At 50.0% G+C, this 19,578-nt stretch overlaps 1 protein-coding gene across 2 annotated transcripts in view; it reads left to right on the top strand.

The window, feature by feature from the left end:
- Window positions 1-19,578, top strand: part of LOC119931702 (myocardial zonula adherens protein) — an 87,397-nt gene that overhangs the window by 47,546 nt on the left and 20,273 nt on the right. The window contains exons 11-13 of one of the 2 annotated variants that reach the window (XM_038750564.1): window positions 8,148-8,231; window positions 9,739-9,839; window positions 12,245-13,689. In XM_038750564.1, coding sequence (XP_038606492.1) covers window positions 8,148-8,231; window positions 9,739-9,839; window positions 12,245-12,353 — 294 coding nt within the window. In that variant the 3' untranslated portion in view covers window positions 12,354-13,689. Of the gene's footprint in view, window positions 1-8,147; window positions 8,232-9,738; window positions 9,840-12,244; window positions 13,690-19,578 lie in introns of those variants that run through there. The other variant, XM_038750565.1, reaches the window with a different exon arrangement.

Below are 19,578 nucleotides of genomic sequence, written 5' to 3'. Positions count from 1 at the left end.
AAGCGCTCAATAAATACGATTGGCTGAATGAATGAATAAGGAGGGCAGGGCTCTGCTCTCTCTGCCACCACCCTGCTCCATCCTGGGCATCCCTTGCTTCACAATGGTTTTTTCCTCTGGCAGCAGGCCCAGCGAGGCACAGGCTAGCCCTGGTGCTGGTTTCCTCCCGAGCTTCCGACCTGTCCTCGTGTCCAGGGGTGCTCTCCTGAGGGCAGTGTCAGGGCTTCCCCCGGGAGAGGGGTCCCGGGAGGGTCTTAGTTTTGGGGAGAAATGACTCAAAAAAAAATCTTTTTGAGCTGCTGCCGTGGGGCGAGTATGCCGTGGGGGGTAGGCATTGTCAATCTTCAAGTAGGCAGGTTTGTGCACACATATGTGCGTGTGTGATGGGGCAGTGGAGGATAAATCTGTGTGCATGTGTTAGAATTCTGACCGATAGTCCGCCCTGGTCTCACCTCACTCCTAATTGTACCTTAAGCAGATGTGTTTGACTTAAAATGTGAAGTGTTCAGGCAGAAAGCACAAAATTACATCTGGGCCCCCCAAACCCTTCTGGTATATTTATTGCACAGGAGAATATTGCAGCTTCATTTTATGAAGTGAAATTCATGTAACTAGTCCACTGGTTTACTGTATTGTAAATAAAGCGCAACACGTTATTCGCAGAGACGTTGTTAAATCCGCCCCAGGACAGAGTGCCCTCGGCTGCGCGAGGCGGCAGGCTAGGGTGGGAGGCCGGGGGAGGATGGGCCCAGGAGGAGGCATCACCTCACAGCAACTCCCACGACAGTGCCGCTCCTGTTCAGCTCCAAAGCCGGTCCGACCCCGGGCTCCGTCCAGCACGGGGCTGCCGGTGGGACCACATGCCGTGGCCCTCTTGGACACCCAGTGTCACGGCCAGGGTTGGACTCTTCCTTCCTTCAGCGACTCAGTACAGATCATCCAACTGACTGTCCCCCAGTGACCCAGCCTGGACCATTCAACACCCCTGACTCTCCCCAGTGACCCATTCCAGATGATTCAACACCCCCGAATCTCCCCCGGGGACCCAGCCTGGACCGTTCAACGCCCCCGACTCTCCCTCCTGTGACCCGGCGTGGACCATCCAATATCCCTGACACTCACCCCTACGTCCGTGACTCTGCCCTCTCCAACCCTGACTCTCCCCAAGTGATTCGACGTAGACTGTTCTCCACCCCTGACCCTCCCCGAGTCCCTCTGCATAGACAAATGATGCCCACCATCAGGTTCCCGTTCCTAGCCAGTCAGGTACCTGCTGGGGACCCCGAGTTGGAGACCCTGGAGGAATTGTAGCCCCGGACTGGCAAGCAATACTCTTCTGTCTCAGGGTCTTTCCCTGGTCGGGCAATATAACCTGAGTCAGGTGGACTATTTATGTGATGTTGACATCACCTAAACCCTTCACCCCCTGGGTGATGATGTTGCCGTCTCTCTGTACCAGGAAGGCAACTCAGGGCATAGACGGGGAGGGAAACTGAGGGCTGTGGCCAAGGGTGGGGTGAGTTGGAGGTGAGTCCAGGTCAGAGTCTGGGCTTGCGGGCGGTGCCATTTTGTGTGTAAAGTCAGGGCTAGAGGAGCTCCCGGGACTTGTCGTTCCAATAGAGGCTGCGGCAGCCCAGAAATCTCCAGCCAACTGGCGTCAATTCTTAGAGTCTGTGATGTTATTATTACCGCAGGCTCTAATAATGGTAACGATAATAATTGTGATTTTTTTTTAAGCACTTACTACGCGCCAGGCACTGTACTGAGCCCTGGGGTGGGTACAAGCTAATTGGGTTGGACCCAGTCCGTGTCCCACATGGGGCTCACGGTCTTCACCCCCGTTTTACAGATGAGGTAACTGAAGCGCAGAGAAGTCAAGCGACTTGCCCGAGGTCTCACAGCAGACAAGCGGCAGAGGCGGGATGAGAACCCAGTTCCTTCCGAGGCCCAGGCTCTATCCACTAGGCCATGATGCTTCTCATGATCCATATCAGGTCAGCGGAGAGCAGGGGTGGATCAGTCGGCCTCGGTCTCCCACCAGCCGTGCGCTTCTGGGAACTGGGATCTCAGCAGCCCAGGAAATATGCTCCCCACTGCACCTGTATATATGTTTGTACATATTTATTACTCTATTTTACTTGTCCATATCTATTCTATTTATTTTATTTTGTTATTATGTTTGGTTTTCTTCTCCGTCTCCCCCTTTTAGACTGTGAGCCCACTGTTGGGTAGGGACTGTCTCTGTATGTTGCCAACTTGGACTTCCCAAGCGCTTAGCACAGTGCTCTGCACACAGTAAGCGCTCAATAAATACGATTGATTGATTGATTGCCTGATTCGGAAACCTCGTCCAAGCGTGACTTGGCTGACCTGATTGGTCAGATAGGGACTGTCTCTAGATGTTGCCAATTTGTACTTCCCAAGCGCTTAGTACAGTGCTCTGCACATAGTAAGCGCTCAATAAATATGATTGATGATGATGATGATTGGCATTTTATCACCCCTTTGGGCCAGGCCTCTGGCCCGAGATCACAACTAGCGCTGTGGGGGGAACTGGGAGAAAGTTGGACCAGAGGGCTGGGCCTGGCCTGTGCTCAGCTCAAGTTCCAGAGACCTGAGCATGTGCATTGAAAGTTACTGAAGCACATGCTTGGAACTTAATAACTCCTGAAAGGTTAATAAATAGTACTAGTACTGCTGAATAACCCCCTTCTCCAGAGGGAACCTAACTTTCCCCTCTACACCCCCAACCAGGAACTATTTGCTCATATATCTGTCCGAATCCCTGCTAGGAGTTAACTACACACGATGACCATAGATGACTATTCATTCATTCATCATCATCATCATCAATCGTATTTATTGAGCGCTTACTGTGTGCAGAGCACTGGACTAAGTGCTTGGGAAGCCCAAGTTGGCAACATCTAGAGACGGTCCCTACCCAACAGTGGGCTCACAGTCTAGAAGGGGGAGACAGAGAACAAAACAAAGCATATTAACAAAATAAAATAAATAGAATAAATATGTACAAATAAGAGTAATAAATATGTGCAAACATGTATACATATATACACCTTCCTGTCATAGATTTAATGGAAATAGTATTTAGGGGCAGTTTTCAATCAATCAATTGTATTTATTGAGCGCTTACTGTGTACAGAGCACTGTACTAGGCGCTTGGGAAGCCCAAGTTGGCAACATATAGAGACAGTCCCTACCCAACAGTGGGCTCACAGTCTAGAAGGGGGAGACAGAGAACAAAACAAAGCATATTAACAAAATAAAATAAACAGAATAAATATGTACAAATAAAATAGAGTAATAAATATGTACATACATATATACACCTTCCTGTCATAGATTTAATGGAAATAGTATTTAGGGGCAGTTTTCAATCAATCAATCGTATTTATTGAGCGCTTACTGTGTACAGAGCACTGTACTAAGCACTTGGGAAGCCCAAGTTGGCAACATATAGAGACGGTCCCTACCCAACAGTGGGCTCACAGTCTAGAAGGGGGAGACAGAGAACAAAGCATATTAACAAAATAAAATAAATAGAATAAATATGTACAAATAAAATAAATAGAGTAATAAATACGTACAAACATATATACACCTTCCTGTCGTAGATTTAATGGAAATAGTATTTAGGGGCAGTTTTGTGTCTATCAACTTTGTTATACTGTACTCTCCCAGTCGCTTAGTACAGTGCTCTGCACACAGTAAGCACGCCATAAAAACGATTGATTGATTGAGCATCCGCTGGTTACAGTGCACTTTACAGTGTCCTTGGGAAGTATAATCTGCAGCTTAACCGTGGGCAAGCCACTTAACTTCTCTGTGCCTCAGTTTCCTCAGCTGTAAAATGGGGATTTAATACCTGTTCTCTCTCCTACTTAGTGAGCTCCTTGTGGGATAGGGACTGTCTGGCCTGATTACCTTGTATCTACCCCAGCTCTTAGACGGTGTTTGACATATAGTAAGCGCTTAATAAATACCATTAAAAAAACCTCAAAATACAAACAAACAAAAAAAGTGATGCATTCCCCCCCCACACAAGGAGCCTCTGCTGAACTCCGGGATGAACGACATAAAATGCATACAAATAGAGTAATCAGAAGCAGCGTGGCTCAGTGGAAAGAGCATGGGCTTTGGAGTCAGAGGTCATGGGTTCAAATCCCGGCTCCGCCACTTGTCAGCTGGGTGACTTTGGGCAAGTCACTTCACTTCTCTGGGCCTCAGTTCCCTCATCTGTAAAATGGGGACGAAGATTGTGAGCCCCACGAGGGACAACCTGATCACCCTATATCCTCCCCAGTGCTTAGAACAGTGCTTTGCACATAGTAAGCGCTTAATAAATGCCATTATTATTATTATTAGAATAAATCAATGTTTAATTGAATATATATATTCAATTATATACACACACACATGTTGAGGATGGGTATAAATTAGTAAGTAAATTCTTGACATGGCTGATGGGTTCATTCCTATGATTCAGGTTGCTGGGCGTGGAAGTGTTTCCTTGGTAAACACTTAGCGCCCAACAAATTCCACTGACGATAATGATGATGATAATCAGTGGCTCAGTGGCAAGAGCCCGGGCTTGGGAGCCAGAGGTCGTGGGTTCAAATCCCGGCTCTGCCACTTGTCAGCTGTGACCTTGGGCAAGCCACTTCTCGATGCCTCAGTTACCTCATCTGTAAAATGGGGGTTAAGACTGTGAGCCCCACGTGGGACAGCCTGATTACCTTGTATCTAGTCCAGCGCTTAGAACAGTGTTTGGCACATAATAAGCGCTTAACACGTGCCATCATTTTTAGTATTAATAATAATCTTGGTGCTGAACCTGCTCCCTCCAGTTCCAGGGGGTGTCTCTCTCCCGGTGCTGTGGAATTTGGAGAACAGTTAGTACAGAGCTCTGCACACAGTAAGCGCTCAATAAGTACGATCAAATGGATGAACAATCCAGCCCCGACTTTGTCCTCACCCTTCATGATTTCACAAACTCCCACCACACCCCCTCTCAATCAGGTATCTCCTCCATCTGCCTTCATCCCCCTGATGAAGTCCTAGTTGCCCTTCTCCTCCCTTTCTGCCGCTGGCCATCATCATCATCAATCGTATTTATTGAGCGCTTACTGTGCGCAGAGCACTGTACTGAGCGCTTGGCCACCAGCCGGGGAGGCCCAAGCCCTTTTCCAAAAGGCTCCGAAGCCCTGTTCAATCAAACATTTGAACGATCCGTCAGTGGTATTTATTGAGCGCTTAACGTGTGCTAAGTACTTGGGAGAGTACAGTGCAACGCCGTTGGTAGATCCATTCCCTGCCCACAACGAGCTTCCAGTTTGGAGAGGCAGACTGACACTAATATAAATAAATCATTTATAGATGTGTACGTAGGCTGAGGGTGTGGTGGAAACCAAATGCCCAAAGGGCACAGATCCATTCATTCATTCAGTCATCATCATCATCAATCGTATTTATTGAGCGCTTACTGTGTGCAGAGCACTGTACTAAGCGCTTGGGAAGTACAAATTGGCAACATATAGAGACAGTCCCTATCCAACAGTGGGCTCGCAGTCTAAAAGGGGGAGACAGAGAACAAAACCAAACATACTAACAAAATAAAATAAATAGAATAGATCATCATCATCATCAATCGTATTTATTGAGCGCTTACTGTGTGCAGAGCACTGTACTAAGCACTTGGGAAGTACAAATTGGCAACATCTAGAGACAGTCCCTACCCAACAGTGGGCTCACAGTCTAAAAGGGGGAGACAGAGAACAAAACCAAACATACGAAGAAAATAAAATAAATAGAATAGATCATCAGCATCATCAATCGTATTTATTGAGCGCTTACTGTGTGCAGAGCACTGTACTAAGCGCTTGGGAAGTACAAATTGGCAACATATAGAGACAGTCCCTACCCAACAATGGGCTCACAGTCTTAAAGGGGGAGACAGAGAACAAAACCAAACATACGAACAAAATAAAATAAATAGAATAGATATGTACAAGTAAAATAAATAAATAAATAGAGAAATAAATATGTACACACATATATACATATATACAGGTGCTGTGGGGAAGGGAAGGAGGTAAGATGGTATTTATTGAGTGCTTACTGTGTGCAGAGCACTGTACTAAGCGCTTGAATGTGCACAGATGACACAGAAGGGAGATGGAACTGGGGAAAAGAGGGCTTAATAATAGTAACAATAATAATAATGGTATTAAGCAGTTACTATGTGTCAAGCACTGTTCTAAGTGCTGGGGTAGATACAAGCCAATCAGGTTGACCACAGTCCCACATGGGGAGACACAAGGTGATCAGGTTGAGGGCCTCACAGTCTTAACCCCCGTTTTACAGATGAGGTAACTGAGGCCCAGAGAAGTTAAGTGACGTGCCCAAAGTCACCAGCTGATAAGTGGCGGAGCCGGGATTGGAACCCACGACCTCTGACTCCCAAGCCCGGGCTCTTTCCACTGAGCCACGCTGCTTCATTGTCCACAGCCATTGACTCTGCCGTCCACAGTCAGTGGCACTGCTTTGGCAGGGGGTCTGTGGAGGGCGGCCTTTAGGAGTTGAGCTCCCCTCCCCGACTCATTCATTCAATCGTATTTATTGAGTGCTTACTGTGTGCAGAGCACTGTACTAAGCGCTTGGGACGTACAAGTTGGCAACATATAGAGACGGTCCCTACCCAACAGCGGGCTCACGGTCTAGAAGGGGGAGACAGACAACAAAACAAAACAGCTTAACAAAATAAAATAAATAGAATAGTAAATATGTACAAAGATGCCCTCTGAGCATAAATCGAGCAAAATCCAACAGCCTCTCGGAAGGTATATTTCATCATTTCAAATCAGGTACTTAAAGACCCCCAAGGAAAAAAAGCCAAAGGAGGAACAGGAGATTAAGCTCCTGCTCAGTGGAAAGAGCCTGGGCTTTGGAGGCTGGAGTCATGGGTTCAAATCCCAGCTCTGCCACCTGTCAGCTGTGTGACTTTGGGCAAGTCTCTTCTCTGAGCCTCAGTGACCTCATCTGGAAAATGAGGATGAAGACTGTGAGCCCCACGTGGGACAACCTGATGACCAGTGCTTAGAACAGTACTTTCCTGCCTTAGCAGTGGCCGGCCCCTTCCTCCCTGCTGGAAATGGGGGAGACCCTCACCCCCAAAACTTTCCAGGCTCCTCCAGTCCAGATAGCTCCATGCTTGAGAAAAAACGAATCCAAGAGTGAGGTTCAAGGGCCGTTCGCAGATGAAGCCGGATTAGGGACAGCTGCGTGACTAAACCCGCGATTTTTCAAAAACTTAGCCCTTTCGTGGGAAGCGGGTGCGAAGGGGAGGTGGGGGATGGAGGGGAGAGGTCCAGGGTTTAGCCGAGATGCAGACGGCTGAGCTTTTCCAGATTGGATTCTGCAAAGGATCCCGTCGATCAATTAGTACTATTCACTGAGCACGGACTGTGTGTGCAGAGCACTGTACTAAGCACTTAGAATAATAATAATAATAATGATGATGGCATTTATTAAGCGCTTACTATGTGCAAAGCACTGTTCTGAGCGCTGGGGAGGTTACAAGGTGATCAGGTTGTCCCACGGGGGGCTCACAGTCTGAATCCCCATTTTACGGCTAAGGGAACTGAGGCTCAGAGAAGTGAAGTGACTTGCCCAAAGTCACACAGCTGACAGTTGGCAGAGCCGGGGTTTGAACCCATGACCTCTGACGCCAAAGCCCGGGCTCTTTCCACTGAGCCACGCTGCTTCTCTAAGAGAAGAGCACAGGAGAACTAATGAGAACTAATGAGCACGAGCCCCGCCATCACGTCCCCTGTCTTTCGGGACTCCTGGCCTTCCTCTCTTCCGCGTGTTCACGCTTGGAGGTCCGAGGCCAGAGGAAGACAAGGAATCCCCAGGGCGCTGTGCTACCCGGCCGATAGATTTTCCCGTTGAACTGGAAACTCCTTGAGGGTCAGGGATGAGGAGGTCCTCCTTCTACTGTCCTCTTCTAAGCACTCCGTATGGTGCTTGGCCTGCAGCCGGTGCTGAATGCGTGTCATTAGTTGAGGGATCGCTGATGCTCGCGCCTCAGGTCTCGGTTTCTGACTCACCGGGAATTGTTTTCTGTCCAGGTGGAATCGTTGAAGAAGAAGGTGCAACAGAAGCAGCTGTTCATCTTGCAGCTGCTGGAGAAGATATCTTTCTTAGAAGGCGAGGTAAGATGCCACATGTTGGGGGGTGTGCACGTATGGGTCTGTGTGTGTGTATGCATGCAATTTTGGGGGGGTGTGTGCATGTGTATTTGCCTGGGTCCTGTTGCTTGGGGTGCAGTGTCTTCAGCGCCAAGCTAGCTCTCTTCCTCCCTTCAAGGCCCTACTGAGAGCTCACCTCCTCCAGGAGGCCTTCCCACACTGAGCCCCTTCCTTCCTCTCCCCCTCGTCCCCCTCTCCATCCCCCCCATCTTACCTCCTTCCCTTCCCCACAGCACCTGTATATATGTATATTTTACTTGTACATATCTATTCTATTTTATTTTGTGAGTATGTTTGGTTTTGTTCTCTGTCTCCCCCTTTTAGACTGTGAGCCCACTGTTGGGTAGGGACTGTCTCTATATGTTGCCAACTTGGACTTCCCAAGCACTTAGTACAGTGCTCTGCACACAGTAAGCGTTCAATAAATACGATTGATTGATTGATTGATTGATTGAGCCTCCCACGGGCACTTCACCACACAATCATTCAACCGTACTTATTGACAGCTTACTGTGTGCAAAGCACTGTTCTAAGCGCTTGGGAAAGAACAATATAACGACAGATACACGCCTGCCCGCAAGGAGCTCACAATCTAGAGGATACATAAGCTATTTCCAGGCCTCCTGAGGGGGTGGAAAGTTCCCAGAAGCTTCCAGGGTTTATTTGCTCCACCTTCCGCATGGCCCACTACCCGGGAAAAATCGGATACGGCCCTGGGATGGTTGCTCAGGTCAGTCTGAGGCCCGGAGAAAAATTTGTATGCCCGGGGCTAGCTCTGAGGTCTGGGATCCTGCTCTCCCCGCTCCCCGCTTGATTAGCTTGTATCTAACACAGTGCTTAGCACAGTGCCTGGCACATAGTAAGTGCCTAACAAATACCACAATTATTATTATTATTTATCTTCGAGCAGGCGAGTCCTGGGAAGTGAGTGAGTTGTGTGTGGGTCAGAGGGTGCACCAGTGAGGGCCAGCGGGCCCAGGTCCTACCTCCTCCCGCCCCGGGCCTGGACAGGAAAGGTGTGGGAACGAGACAGAAGATGCAGGGCCGGGTGGCCGCTGTGGCCAAAGTTTTAATTTCCAGGCTCGGCCTCTGGATCTGGAGTGGATCTGGAGTATGGAAGGGGGCCAGGGTCCTCCCCACCCCCCCGGCAACGTGACCATCCACAAGAGACTCCTCTAGACTCTAAGGTCCTTATGGGCAGAGAGCCTGTCTGCTTGTTATGTTGCATTATACTCTCCCAAGCACTTAGTACGGTGCTCTTTTTACGTGGTATTTGTTAAGCACTTACTATGTGCCCAACACCATTCTAAGCGGTTCGCCGTGCGACTCACGTCAGGCGTGTTCCTGTGCTGGGGCTGGGGTGCAGTCGGCGCATGGGCATCTGGGGCCCCTGAGGCGTCGGTGGTCGCTCCGGTTTGGGAGCGTCCCTCAACCCGACTGACCGTCTTCTTCCTCCCCACTGCCCGCACAGAATAAGGAACTGCAGGACCGCTTGGACTATCTCAATGAGACCCGATCACAGGCTGAGGTGGAAACCAGAGAGATCGGGGTGGGCTGCGACCTCGCTCCCAGGTAAGCGGCCTACCCCTCTCCATTCCACACCTGGGGTCCCTCGGGGCTGTGTAGTTGATTCCCACAACTGTGGGCCCTACCGGGAGTGTGGGGAGGGGATCTGCCGTGGCAGATCTCTACCCGGGTGCGGCGAGCACTGGGCAAGCACAACGGATGGGCAGGAGCAGAGTGGGAGGGAAAGTGGCGGTGGGAATCGGTCCATTTTCCACGGGCCGGTCTGCTGGACATCAGGGGTTGTTGGTCCCCATCACTGGCCCTTCGCCCCACTCCTCTCTCCCTTTTTCTCCCTTTCCCCTCTTTTGTCCACCTCTTTCTTGTTTCTTCTCTCGCACCGTGTTCCCCTCCCTCCCAGTGTTTGCTCCTTCCTCTGTCCTCCCCTCCTTAATCATTCAATCAACCAATGGTATTTATTGAGTGCTTACTGTGTGCAGAGCACTGTGCTAAGCCACGAAAACACTAGACCATATAGCCCGCGTAGCCCAGGGCTCTGTCCCCAGCCGGGCACCGAGGTGCTTGGGAGGGCTGTGTGCTGTTTGTTGTCCTCCTAGACACTCATTCTCGTGTTTGGAATGGACTGCCCCACATCTCTGACTCTCTCCTCTCCATCTCTGATTCTGTCCTCTCCATCCTTGCCTCTTCCCAAGTGACCCAGCAGGGACCATCCAACCCCCCGACACTCCCCTCTCCATCCCTGGGGTGGGGGCCGCAGTGAGCTCTCCCTCAAAAAAGAGCAGGGAGCTCTTCCCTCCCAGTGCCGCCTCCCCAGTCCCTCCGGCCCGTCTCAGTCTGTTCCTGGATCCCCCCAGGCCGGCCTGGGCTTCTCCTTCTTCCTCCCCCAGCCTGCCTCAGTTTACCCTTGGACTGTCCCAGGCCTGCCTTGGCCTTTCCTTTTTCCTTCCCTGGCCTGCCTCAGCCTCTCTCTGGTCCTCCCGTCCTGCCCCAACCTCTCCCTGGACACCCCCAGGCCTATTCCTACCCTGGTCTGCCTCAGTCTCTCACTGGACCGCCCTCCCCCACCACCCTAGGCCTCTCCTTTTTCCTCGCCCGGTCTGTCTCAGCTTCTCCCTAAACCTTCTCCCCACACCCAGGCCTGCCTTGGCCTTTCCTTTTTTCCTTCCCTGGCCTGACTTAGCCTCGATCTGGTCCTCCCAGCCTGCCTCAGTCCGTCCATGAATTCCCCCAGGCCTTCCTCAGCCTCTCCTTGTTCCTCCCCCTGGCCCGCCTCGGCCTCTCCCTGGATCCCCTCACAAGCCTGCCTTGGCCTCTCCTTTTTCCTCTCCTGGTATGCTTCAGCCTCTCCCCAACCTCCCTGGCCTGCCTCAGTCTCTCCCTGGTCCTTCCCAGCCTGCCTCATCCGTCTCCATTTATTTGGGCCCTGAGCACAGGAACTCCACACCATTCTCCATCTCCCCAGCGTTAGCTCCTTCCTCTGAGAGCTCGAGGATAGAGCAGGGGTTTGGAGCAGTGACTTGGCGTGGCGTGCCGCTGCTCCTCAAGTCCCCTCCCCTGCCGGGCCAGGACACGGTGGGAGCTGTGATTTTCCAAGCCGTTTTCCAGTCCTGGAGGGCCAGGGGCCCTTGGTGGTTGTGCCTGACTTTAAGCAGTCAGCTCCGGTCATCATCAGTCAGTCCATCAGTTGAGAAGCGTCACGGTCTAGTGGATAGAGCACGGGCCCGAGAGTCAGAAGGACCTGGGTTATAATCACATCTCACGCCACTTGTCTGCCACGTGACCTTGGACAAGTCATTTCACTTCCTCTGGGCCTCAGTTACCTCATCCGTAAATAGACTGTAATAATAATAATAATAATAATAATGGCCTTTATTAAGCACTAACTATGTGCAAAGCACTATTCTAAGCGCTGGGGAGGTTACAAGGTGATCAGGTTGGCCCACGGGGGGCTCACAGTCTTAATCCCTATTTTACAGGTGAGGTAACTGAGGCACAGAGAAGTTAAGCTCATTGTGGGCAGGGTACGTGTCCGTTATATTACACTGTACTCTCCCAAGTGCTTAGTATAGTGCTTTGCCCACAGTAAGCGCTCAATAAATGCGATTGATTGATCGATTGTGAAATGGAGATTAAGACTGCCGGCCCTCTGTGGGACAGGGACCGTGTCCAACCTGATGATCTTGTGTCCATCCCAGTCCTTAAAACAGTGCTTGGCACATAGTAAGCACTTAACTAATACATAAAAAAATAGGTATTGAGCCCCCGCTGTGTGCAGGACGTGTTTAGGAGAGTGCAGAGTCCCAGCTCTTAGGGAGCTTCCAGTCTACTTCACTGTCCGGGTGGGAGTTGCAGTGGCCCAAAGCACCCCCTCCTAGGCCCGCCTGGCTCCAGGGTTCGGTGGGGCTGACCGTTTGGGAACCGTTCCCTGACCTGCCATCCTTCTGCTCCCTCAGTGACCCCAGCGTTTCCAGCAGCCGGAGCCGGGAGGTGGTGCTGCCGACGAGAACCTACACCCCGTACACCAGAGTCCTGGACCTCGGCCCCAAGGAACCGCTCTCCTGAGCCCCGCCGGTGGCCCAGCCACTGCCACGGGGCGCCCGGGACCCACCCCGGGATGGACAGACGAACTCCGGGGAGCCGGGGAAACTGAGGAGAGTCCCGGGTTCGGGCAGAGAAGGCCTCCCACTCCCTTGGGGTTTCTTCCCGATGGACGTCGGACGGGTGGTCCGAAGCGGGCCCGGGAATAGATGCTCGGCGTCGCCTGTTACAGGGCAGAGCCCAGTCTGCCCTCGAAAGTATTAGGGGCCCAGGCACTCAGGCGGACTAATGCCGTCTTTGAAAGAGAAACCCTTGACGTCGGAGGGGTAGTCAGTGGCTTCCTCAGCCCTGTTGGTTCTGGGACTGGAGCTTCTCCCTCCCGCTGCTCTCGCTCTCCTGGGGAGCCGCCCTCCATCCCCATTTCTTCCTCTTTCTGCCTCGTTCCACCTGGCGTGAATCTCTCTCTCTTTCACTCACTCTCGCTCTCTCTCCTGAGGAATTTGGGTGGCTCAAATGATTTCCATTGCCCTTGGTGGGGGGGTCATCTGTGCCCACAGCCGGGCGCCGGCGTCAGAGCTGAGCCAATGGAGTCAGAAGAATGGAGAAAGTCCGAGTCCGTTTTGTTCCCGTGCCTCTGCCCGCTGGGGGAGGCCCCTCCGTCTTTAGCACCGTTGATTGTGTCTGGGCCCTAAAGAGCAGTGGGCGTGCTGGGAGCAGAGCGGGGGCTGCTAAAATTTGTCATATCTACCATGTCCATGTTCTATGTTGGGCATGTGCTGTAGGCAGGGCACTGGTTTGGGTGCCTACCAAATTCAGGACCCTAGAATGGGCACCTACTATATGCAAGGTGCAGTCCTAAGTGCTTGCTGCATGCTAGGTCTCCTACTGGGCACTTACTCTGGGCAAGACACTGCCCTGGGCATCTACTTTGTGCTGAATGCTGTACTGGGCGCCTACTGTGTACGGAGCACTGTACCAGGGCCCCTCCATGCTGAACTAGAAGCGCGGAAATGCACAATAAAAGAGAAAAATAGGGTCTCTTCCTTCCAGAGGTTTACAGTCTAAAGGAGATACGCAGATACTAATTTCCAAACACACCGCGTGGTTCAAAGAGAATGAGCAGAGAAGGAAATGATTAAAAAAAAAAAAGTAAGGAATTCACACCTTCCGAGCAGCATTTTCGGATGATGATGATTGTAAGCTTCTTAAGGACAGGGAATACCAGGAGACTCATGAGAATCCTGCCTGTCTGAGAAAGACCCAGGACCGTTCAGACTGGAAGGAATCGTGTAGAGCCGTGACCGAATTCTCATTTGGCAGAAGGAAGTGGGAGCTTTTGGAAAGACCACAGGTCTGGGAATCAGGATACCAGGGTTCTAGTCCTGGCTCCACCACGGACCTGGTATGTGACCTCAGGTAAGTCACTTAACATCTCTGTGCCTCGACTACCTCATCCTTTAACTGGAGATTAAGACTGTGAGCCCCGTGTAGGACAGGGATTGAGTCCAACAAGTTCCATCCCAGCACTTATTAGAGTGCCTGGCGCATAGTAAGCGCTTAACAAATACCACAATTGTAAATTATTATTATCTCTGGACTCAGTTTCCTCACCTGTTAGACTGTGAGCCCCATGTGGGGCAGGGACTATGTCTGATCTGATCAACTGATTCTTCTCCAGTGTTTAGCTCGTTGGTTTGTCAGAGAGTAAGCCGCTCAGTAAGTATCACTACTGTTATTATTACGATAGGGCCGACTGAGTTTTTCTGGTATTTATTAAGTGCTTACTATGAGTTGATGATGATGATGGTGTTTGTTAAGCACTTACTATGTGCCAAGCATCATTCTAAGCACTGGGGTAGGTACGAGGTGATCAGGTTGCCCCACGTGGGGCTCACAGTCTTAATCCCCATTTTACAGATGAGATAACTGAGGCACAGAGAATTTGTGACTTGCCCAAAGTCACACAGCTGGCAAGTGGCAGAGGCGGGATTAGAACTCACGACCTTCGACTCCCAAGCTCTTGCCACCAAGCCACTCTGCTGCACTGTGTTGTAAGTGCTGGGGTAGATACAAGTTTATCAGGTAGGACACCGGCCCTGTCCCACATGGGGCTCACTGTCTAAGTAGCAGGGATTAAGATTTCATCCCCATTTTACAGTTGAGGAAACTGAGGCACGGAGAAGTTAAGGGACTTCCCCAAGGTCACTCAGTAAGCAATCGGCGGAGCCGGGATTAGAACCTGGGTCCTCTGACTCCCAAAATGTGGTCTTTCTATTAGGCCACACTGCTCCCTTAAAAAAAGAAGAGAGCTTGTGTGTGTATGCCTGTGGGCTCTTAGGGTTGTCAGTGTTTGGTCATTTATTCATTCAGTCATATTTATTGAGCGCTTACTGTGTGCAGAGCACTGTACTAAGCGCTTGGGAAGTACAATTCAGCAGCAAATGGAGACAATCCCTGCCCACAACGGACTCCCAGTTTAGAAGGGGGGGAGACAGACATCAAAACAAGTAGACGGCGTCAGTGGCATTACTATAAGTAAAAAGAATTACAGCTATATACACATCATTAATAAAAATAAATGGAATTATAGTTATTAATAAATAAAAAGACAGCTATATACACATCATTAATAAAAATAAATGGAATTATAAATATGTACATATATACACAAGTGCTGTGGGGCGGGGAGGGGGGTAGAAGAAAGGGAGGGAGTTGGGGCGATGGGGAGGGGAGGGGGAGCAGAGGAAAAGGGGGGCTCAGTCTGGGGTTTGTGTTAGTCTAGTTTGTGTGTTGCCAGTTTGTACTTCCCAAGCGCTTAGTACAGTGCTCTGCACATAGTAAGCGCTCAATAAATACGATTGATGATGTGTTGGGGTGGGGAGGGGCTCCTGTCGATGAAGCCAGCCACCTCCCCAGAGCCCGAGACCTACTAAGTGGCAAACGCTGTACTGGACCCCACCCGTGGCACTGTCTGTGGAATTCCGGTGTTGAGAATCACCGCTGGGCTGGGAGTCCGTTCTCAGGGGAGAAGGATGTTCGCTTCGGTCTATCCTGGCCTGTGGCGGGGGTGAGCTGTTTTATTCATTCAGTCAATCGTATTCATTAAGCGCTTACTGTGTGCAGATCACTGTACTGAGCGCTTAATCAATCAATCGTATTTATTGAGCGCTTACTGTGTGCAGAGCACTGTACTAAGCGCTTGGGAAGTCCAAGTTGGCGACATCTAGAGACAGTCCCTACCCAACAGTGGGCTCACAGCCTAAAAGGGGGAGACAGAGAACAAAACCAAACATACTAGCAAAATTAAGTAAATAGAATAGATATGTACAAGTAAAATTAAATCAATCAATCAATCAATCAATCAATCAATCGTATTTATTGAGCGCTTACTATGTGCAGAGCACTGTACTAAGCGCTTGGGAAGTACAAATTGGCAACACATAGAGACAGTCCCTACCCAACAGTGGGCTCACAGTCTAAAATAGAGTAATAAATATGTACAAACATATATACAGGTGCATACATGGGTTCAAATCCCAGCTCCGCCACTTGTCAGCTGTGTGACTTTGGGCAAGTCACTTCACTTCTCTGGGCCTCGGTTCCGTCAGCTCGTCGCGGGCAGGGAATGTTTCTATTTATTGTTTGTATTGTCTTCTCCCAGGCGCTTAGTACAGTGTTCTGCACACAGTAAGCCCTCAGTAAATACAGTAAGCACTCAGTAAATACCATGGAATGAAGGGAAGTGACTCGCCTGAGGTCACCTAGCAGACAAGGGGCGGAGCCGGGATTGGAACCCAGATCCTTCTGATTCCAGGGCCCGGGCTCTACCCACGAGGCCGCACGGCTTCTCTGAGAGAAACGAAGTGATTTGTCTAAGTGAAGTCACACAGCAGCAAGAGGCGGATCCAGGATTAACAATAAATACGATTGATGATAATAATTACAGTATTTGTTAAGCGCTTACCATAAGCAGCGTGGCTCATAACAGTAATAATAATAATAATTACAGTATTTGTTAAGCGCTTACTGTAAGCAGCGTGGCTCGGTGGAAAGAGCACGGGCTTAAGCGCTTATGGGTTTGGTTGTTTGATTTGCCTTGAATTCCTCGACTATCAGCCGGCTCCTGGGCTCCCCACACAGACCCGGGGGGATTCCTCGGATATCAGCCCACCCGTCTGCTCCCATCTGACTGAGAATGGTGTTGAGGGAGCTCCTGGAGGAGCAGTGTAGCCTAATAATAATAATAATAATAATAATAATGGCATTTGTTAAGCACTTACTATGTGCAAATCACTATTGGAGAAGCAGCATGGCTCAGTGGAAAGAGCACGGGCTTTGGAGTCAGAGGTCATGGGTTTAAATCCCACTCCGCCAATCGTCAGCTGTGCGACTTTGGGCAAGTCACTTAACTTCTCTGTACTTCCCAAGCGCTTAGTACAGTGCTCTGCACATAGTAAGCGCTCAATAAATACGATTGATTGATTGATTGATTGATTCTCTGTGCCTCAGTTACCTCATCTGTAAAATGGGGATTAAGACTGTGAGCCCCCCGCAGGACAACCTGATCGCCTTGTAACCTCCCCAGCGCTTAGAACAGTGCTTTGCTCATAGTAAGCGCTTAATAAATGCCATCGTCATTATTATTATTATTCTAAGCACTGGGGGGGATATAAGGGCATCAGGTTGTCCCACGTGGGGCTCACAGCCTTAATCGCCATTTTACAGATGAGGTAACTGAGGCACAGAGAAGTGAAGTGACTTGCCCAAAGACACAGATCAGCTGACAGTCGGCAGAGCAGGGATTCAAACCCATGACCTCTGGCTTCCCAGTCCGTCCTCTTTCCGCTGAGCCACTCTGTCATTCATTCAGTCGTATTTATTGAGCGCTTACTGTGTGCAGAGCACTGTACTAGGTGCTTGGGAAGTACAAGTTGGCAACATATAGAGACGGTCCCTACCCAACAATGGAAAGAGCATAGGCCTGGGACTCAAAGGACTTGGGTTCTAATCCCGGCTCCGCCGCCTCCCGAGTGGGGGTTTCGACGCCTCTCTCCTTGGGGTTAGGAACGCTGTGTCCACAAGGTCCGGGGGTGGGAGCGGGCGGAGGGGAATGGGGCTGGGGCGTCTTGCTTGGGAATGTTTTCTTTGGCAGGCTCAGCCTTGGGAACAGGAAGTCGCTCCCTTGTTACAGGTTTAAGGCCTCTTGGAACCGGAGCCCAGAAAACCAACGAGCCTGACGGCAGGAGAAGGAGCCTGGTTTTATTTTTCCGGAGGCGGGGTGGGTCGTCATCATCATCATCAATCGTATTTATTGAGCGCTTACTGGGTGCAGAGCCCACTGTTGGGTAGAGACTGGCCCACATCCCGGCCCACGTCCTCCCCCGGGCCTGGAATGCCCCCAATCCCTCTGCCCATCCGCCAAGCTCGCTCTCTTCCTCCCTTCAAGGCCCTGCTGAGAGCTCACCTCCTCCAGGAGGCCTTCCCACACTGAGCCCCTTCCTTCCTCTCCCCCTCGTCTCCCTCTCCATCCCCCCCATCTTACCTCCTTCCCTTCCCCACAGCACCTGTATATATGTATATATGTTTGTACACATTTATTACTCTATTTATTTTACTTGTACATATCTATCCTATTTATTTTATTTTGTTAGTATGTTTGGTTTTGTTCCCTGTCTCCCCCTTTTAGACTGTGAGCCCACTGTTGGGTAGGGACTGTCTCTATATGTTGCCAATTTGTACTTCCCAAGCGCTTAGTACAGTGCTCTGCACATAGTAAGCGCTCAATAAATACGATTGATGATGATTGATGATGACTGTCTCTATACGTTGCCAACTTGTACTTCCCAAGTGCTTAGAGAAGCAGCGTGGCTCAGTGGAAAGAGTACGGGCTTTGGAGTCAGAGGTCATGGGTTCAAATCCCAGCTCTGCCAATTGTTAGCTGTGTGACTTTGGGCAAGTCACTTCACTTCTCTGGGCCTCAGTTACCTCATCTGTAAAATGGGGATTAAGACTGGGAGCCCCTCATGGGACAACCTGTTCACCTTGTAACCTCCCCAGTGCTTAGAACAGTGCTTTGCACATAGTAAGCGCTTAATAAATGCCAACATTATTGTTATTAGTAGTAGTAGTAGTAGATGTTACGATAGACCTCTCACTGTGCCTCCATCTCGTCTATCTTGACTGAGCCCCTTCCTTCCTCTCCCCCTCGCCCCCCCTCCATCCCCCCATCTTACCTCCTTCCCTTCCCCACAGCACCTGTCTATATGTATATATGTTTGTACAGATTTATTACTCTATTTATTTATTTATTTATTTTACTTGTACATATCTATTCTATTTATTTTATTTTGTTAGTCTGTTTGGTTTTGTTCTCTGTCTCCCCCTTTTGTTAGTCTGTTGGGTAGGGACTGTCTCTATATGTTGCCAACTTGTACTTCCCAGCGCTTAGTACAGTGCTCTGCACACAGTAAGCGCTCAATAAATACGATTGGCTTGGGAAGTCCAAGTTGGCAACATACAGAGACCGTCCCTACCCAACAGTGGGCTCACAGTCTGAAAGGGGGAGACAGAGAACAAAACCAAACATACTAACAACATAAAATAAATAGAATAGATATGTACAAGTAAAATAAATAGAGTAATAAATATGTACAAACATATATACAGGAGGAGGTCTCCCCCTCGTCCCCACAAATGGCTTCCTGCTAACCTCCACATCTCAGTCCATCCTCCCCAGGCCCCGGGAATGACCAGCGATCCTGAGGATTTGCCTCTGCCCTTTCTGATCGTCCATTCCTAACTGCGGTGCTTGTTAAGCACTTACTACGAGCTAAGCGCTATACTAAGCGCTGGTGTGGATACAAGACTTTTAGACTGTGAGCCCACTGTTGGGTAGGGACTGTCTCTCTATGTTGCCAACTTGGACTTCCCAAGTGCTTAGTACAGTGCTCTGCACACAGTAAGCGCTCAATAAATACGATTGATGATGATGAAGAGTAGGTCATGCGTTCTAATCCCGGCTCCACCACTTTCTCAGCTGTGTGACTTTGGGCAAGTCACTTAACTTCTCTGTGCCCCAGTTGCCTCATCTGTAAAATGGGGATTAAGTCTGTGAAGCCCACGTGGGACAACCTGATTACCTTTCCAACTCTGCCAATCGCTTGCCGTTTGACACTTCACTTCTCTGTGCCTCAGTTGCCTCATTGGCCAAATGGGGAATTCAGCCCCTGTTCTCCCTCCTACTTAGACT

This window comes from Tachyglossus aculeatus, chromosome 8 (assembly GCF_015852505.1).
Source record: "Tachyglossus aculeatus isolate mTacAcu1 chromosome 8, mTacAcu1.pri, whole genome shotgun sequence".
Taxonomy (NCBI): Eukaryota; Metazoa; Chordata; class Mammalia; order Monotremata; family Tachyglossidae; genus Tachyglossus; species Tachyglossus aculeatus.
Note: the sequence above shows the minus strand (reverse complement) of the source record. Positions and strands in the feature narration are given on the sequence as shown.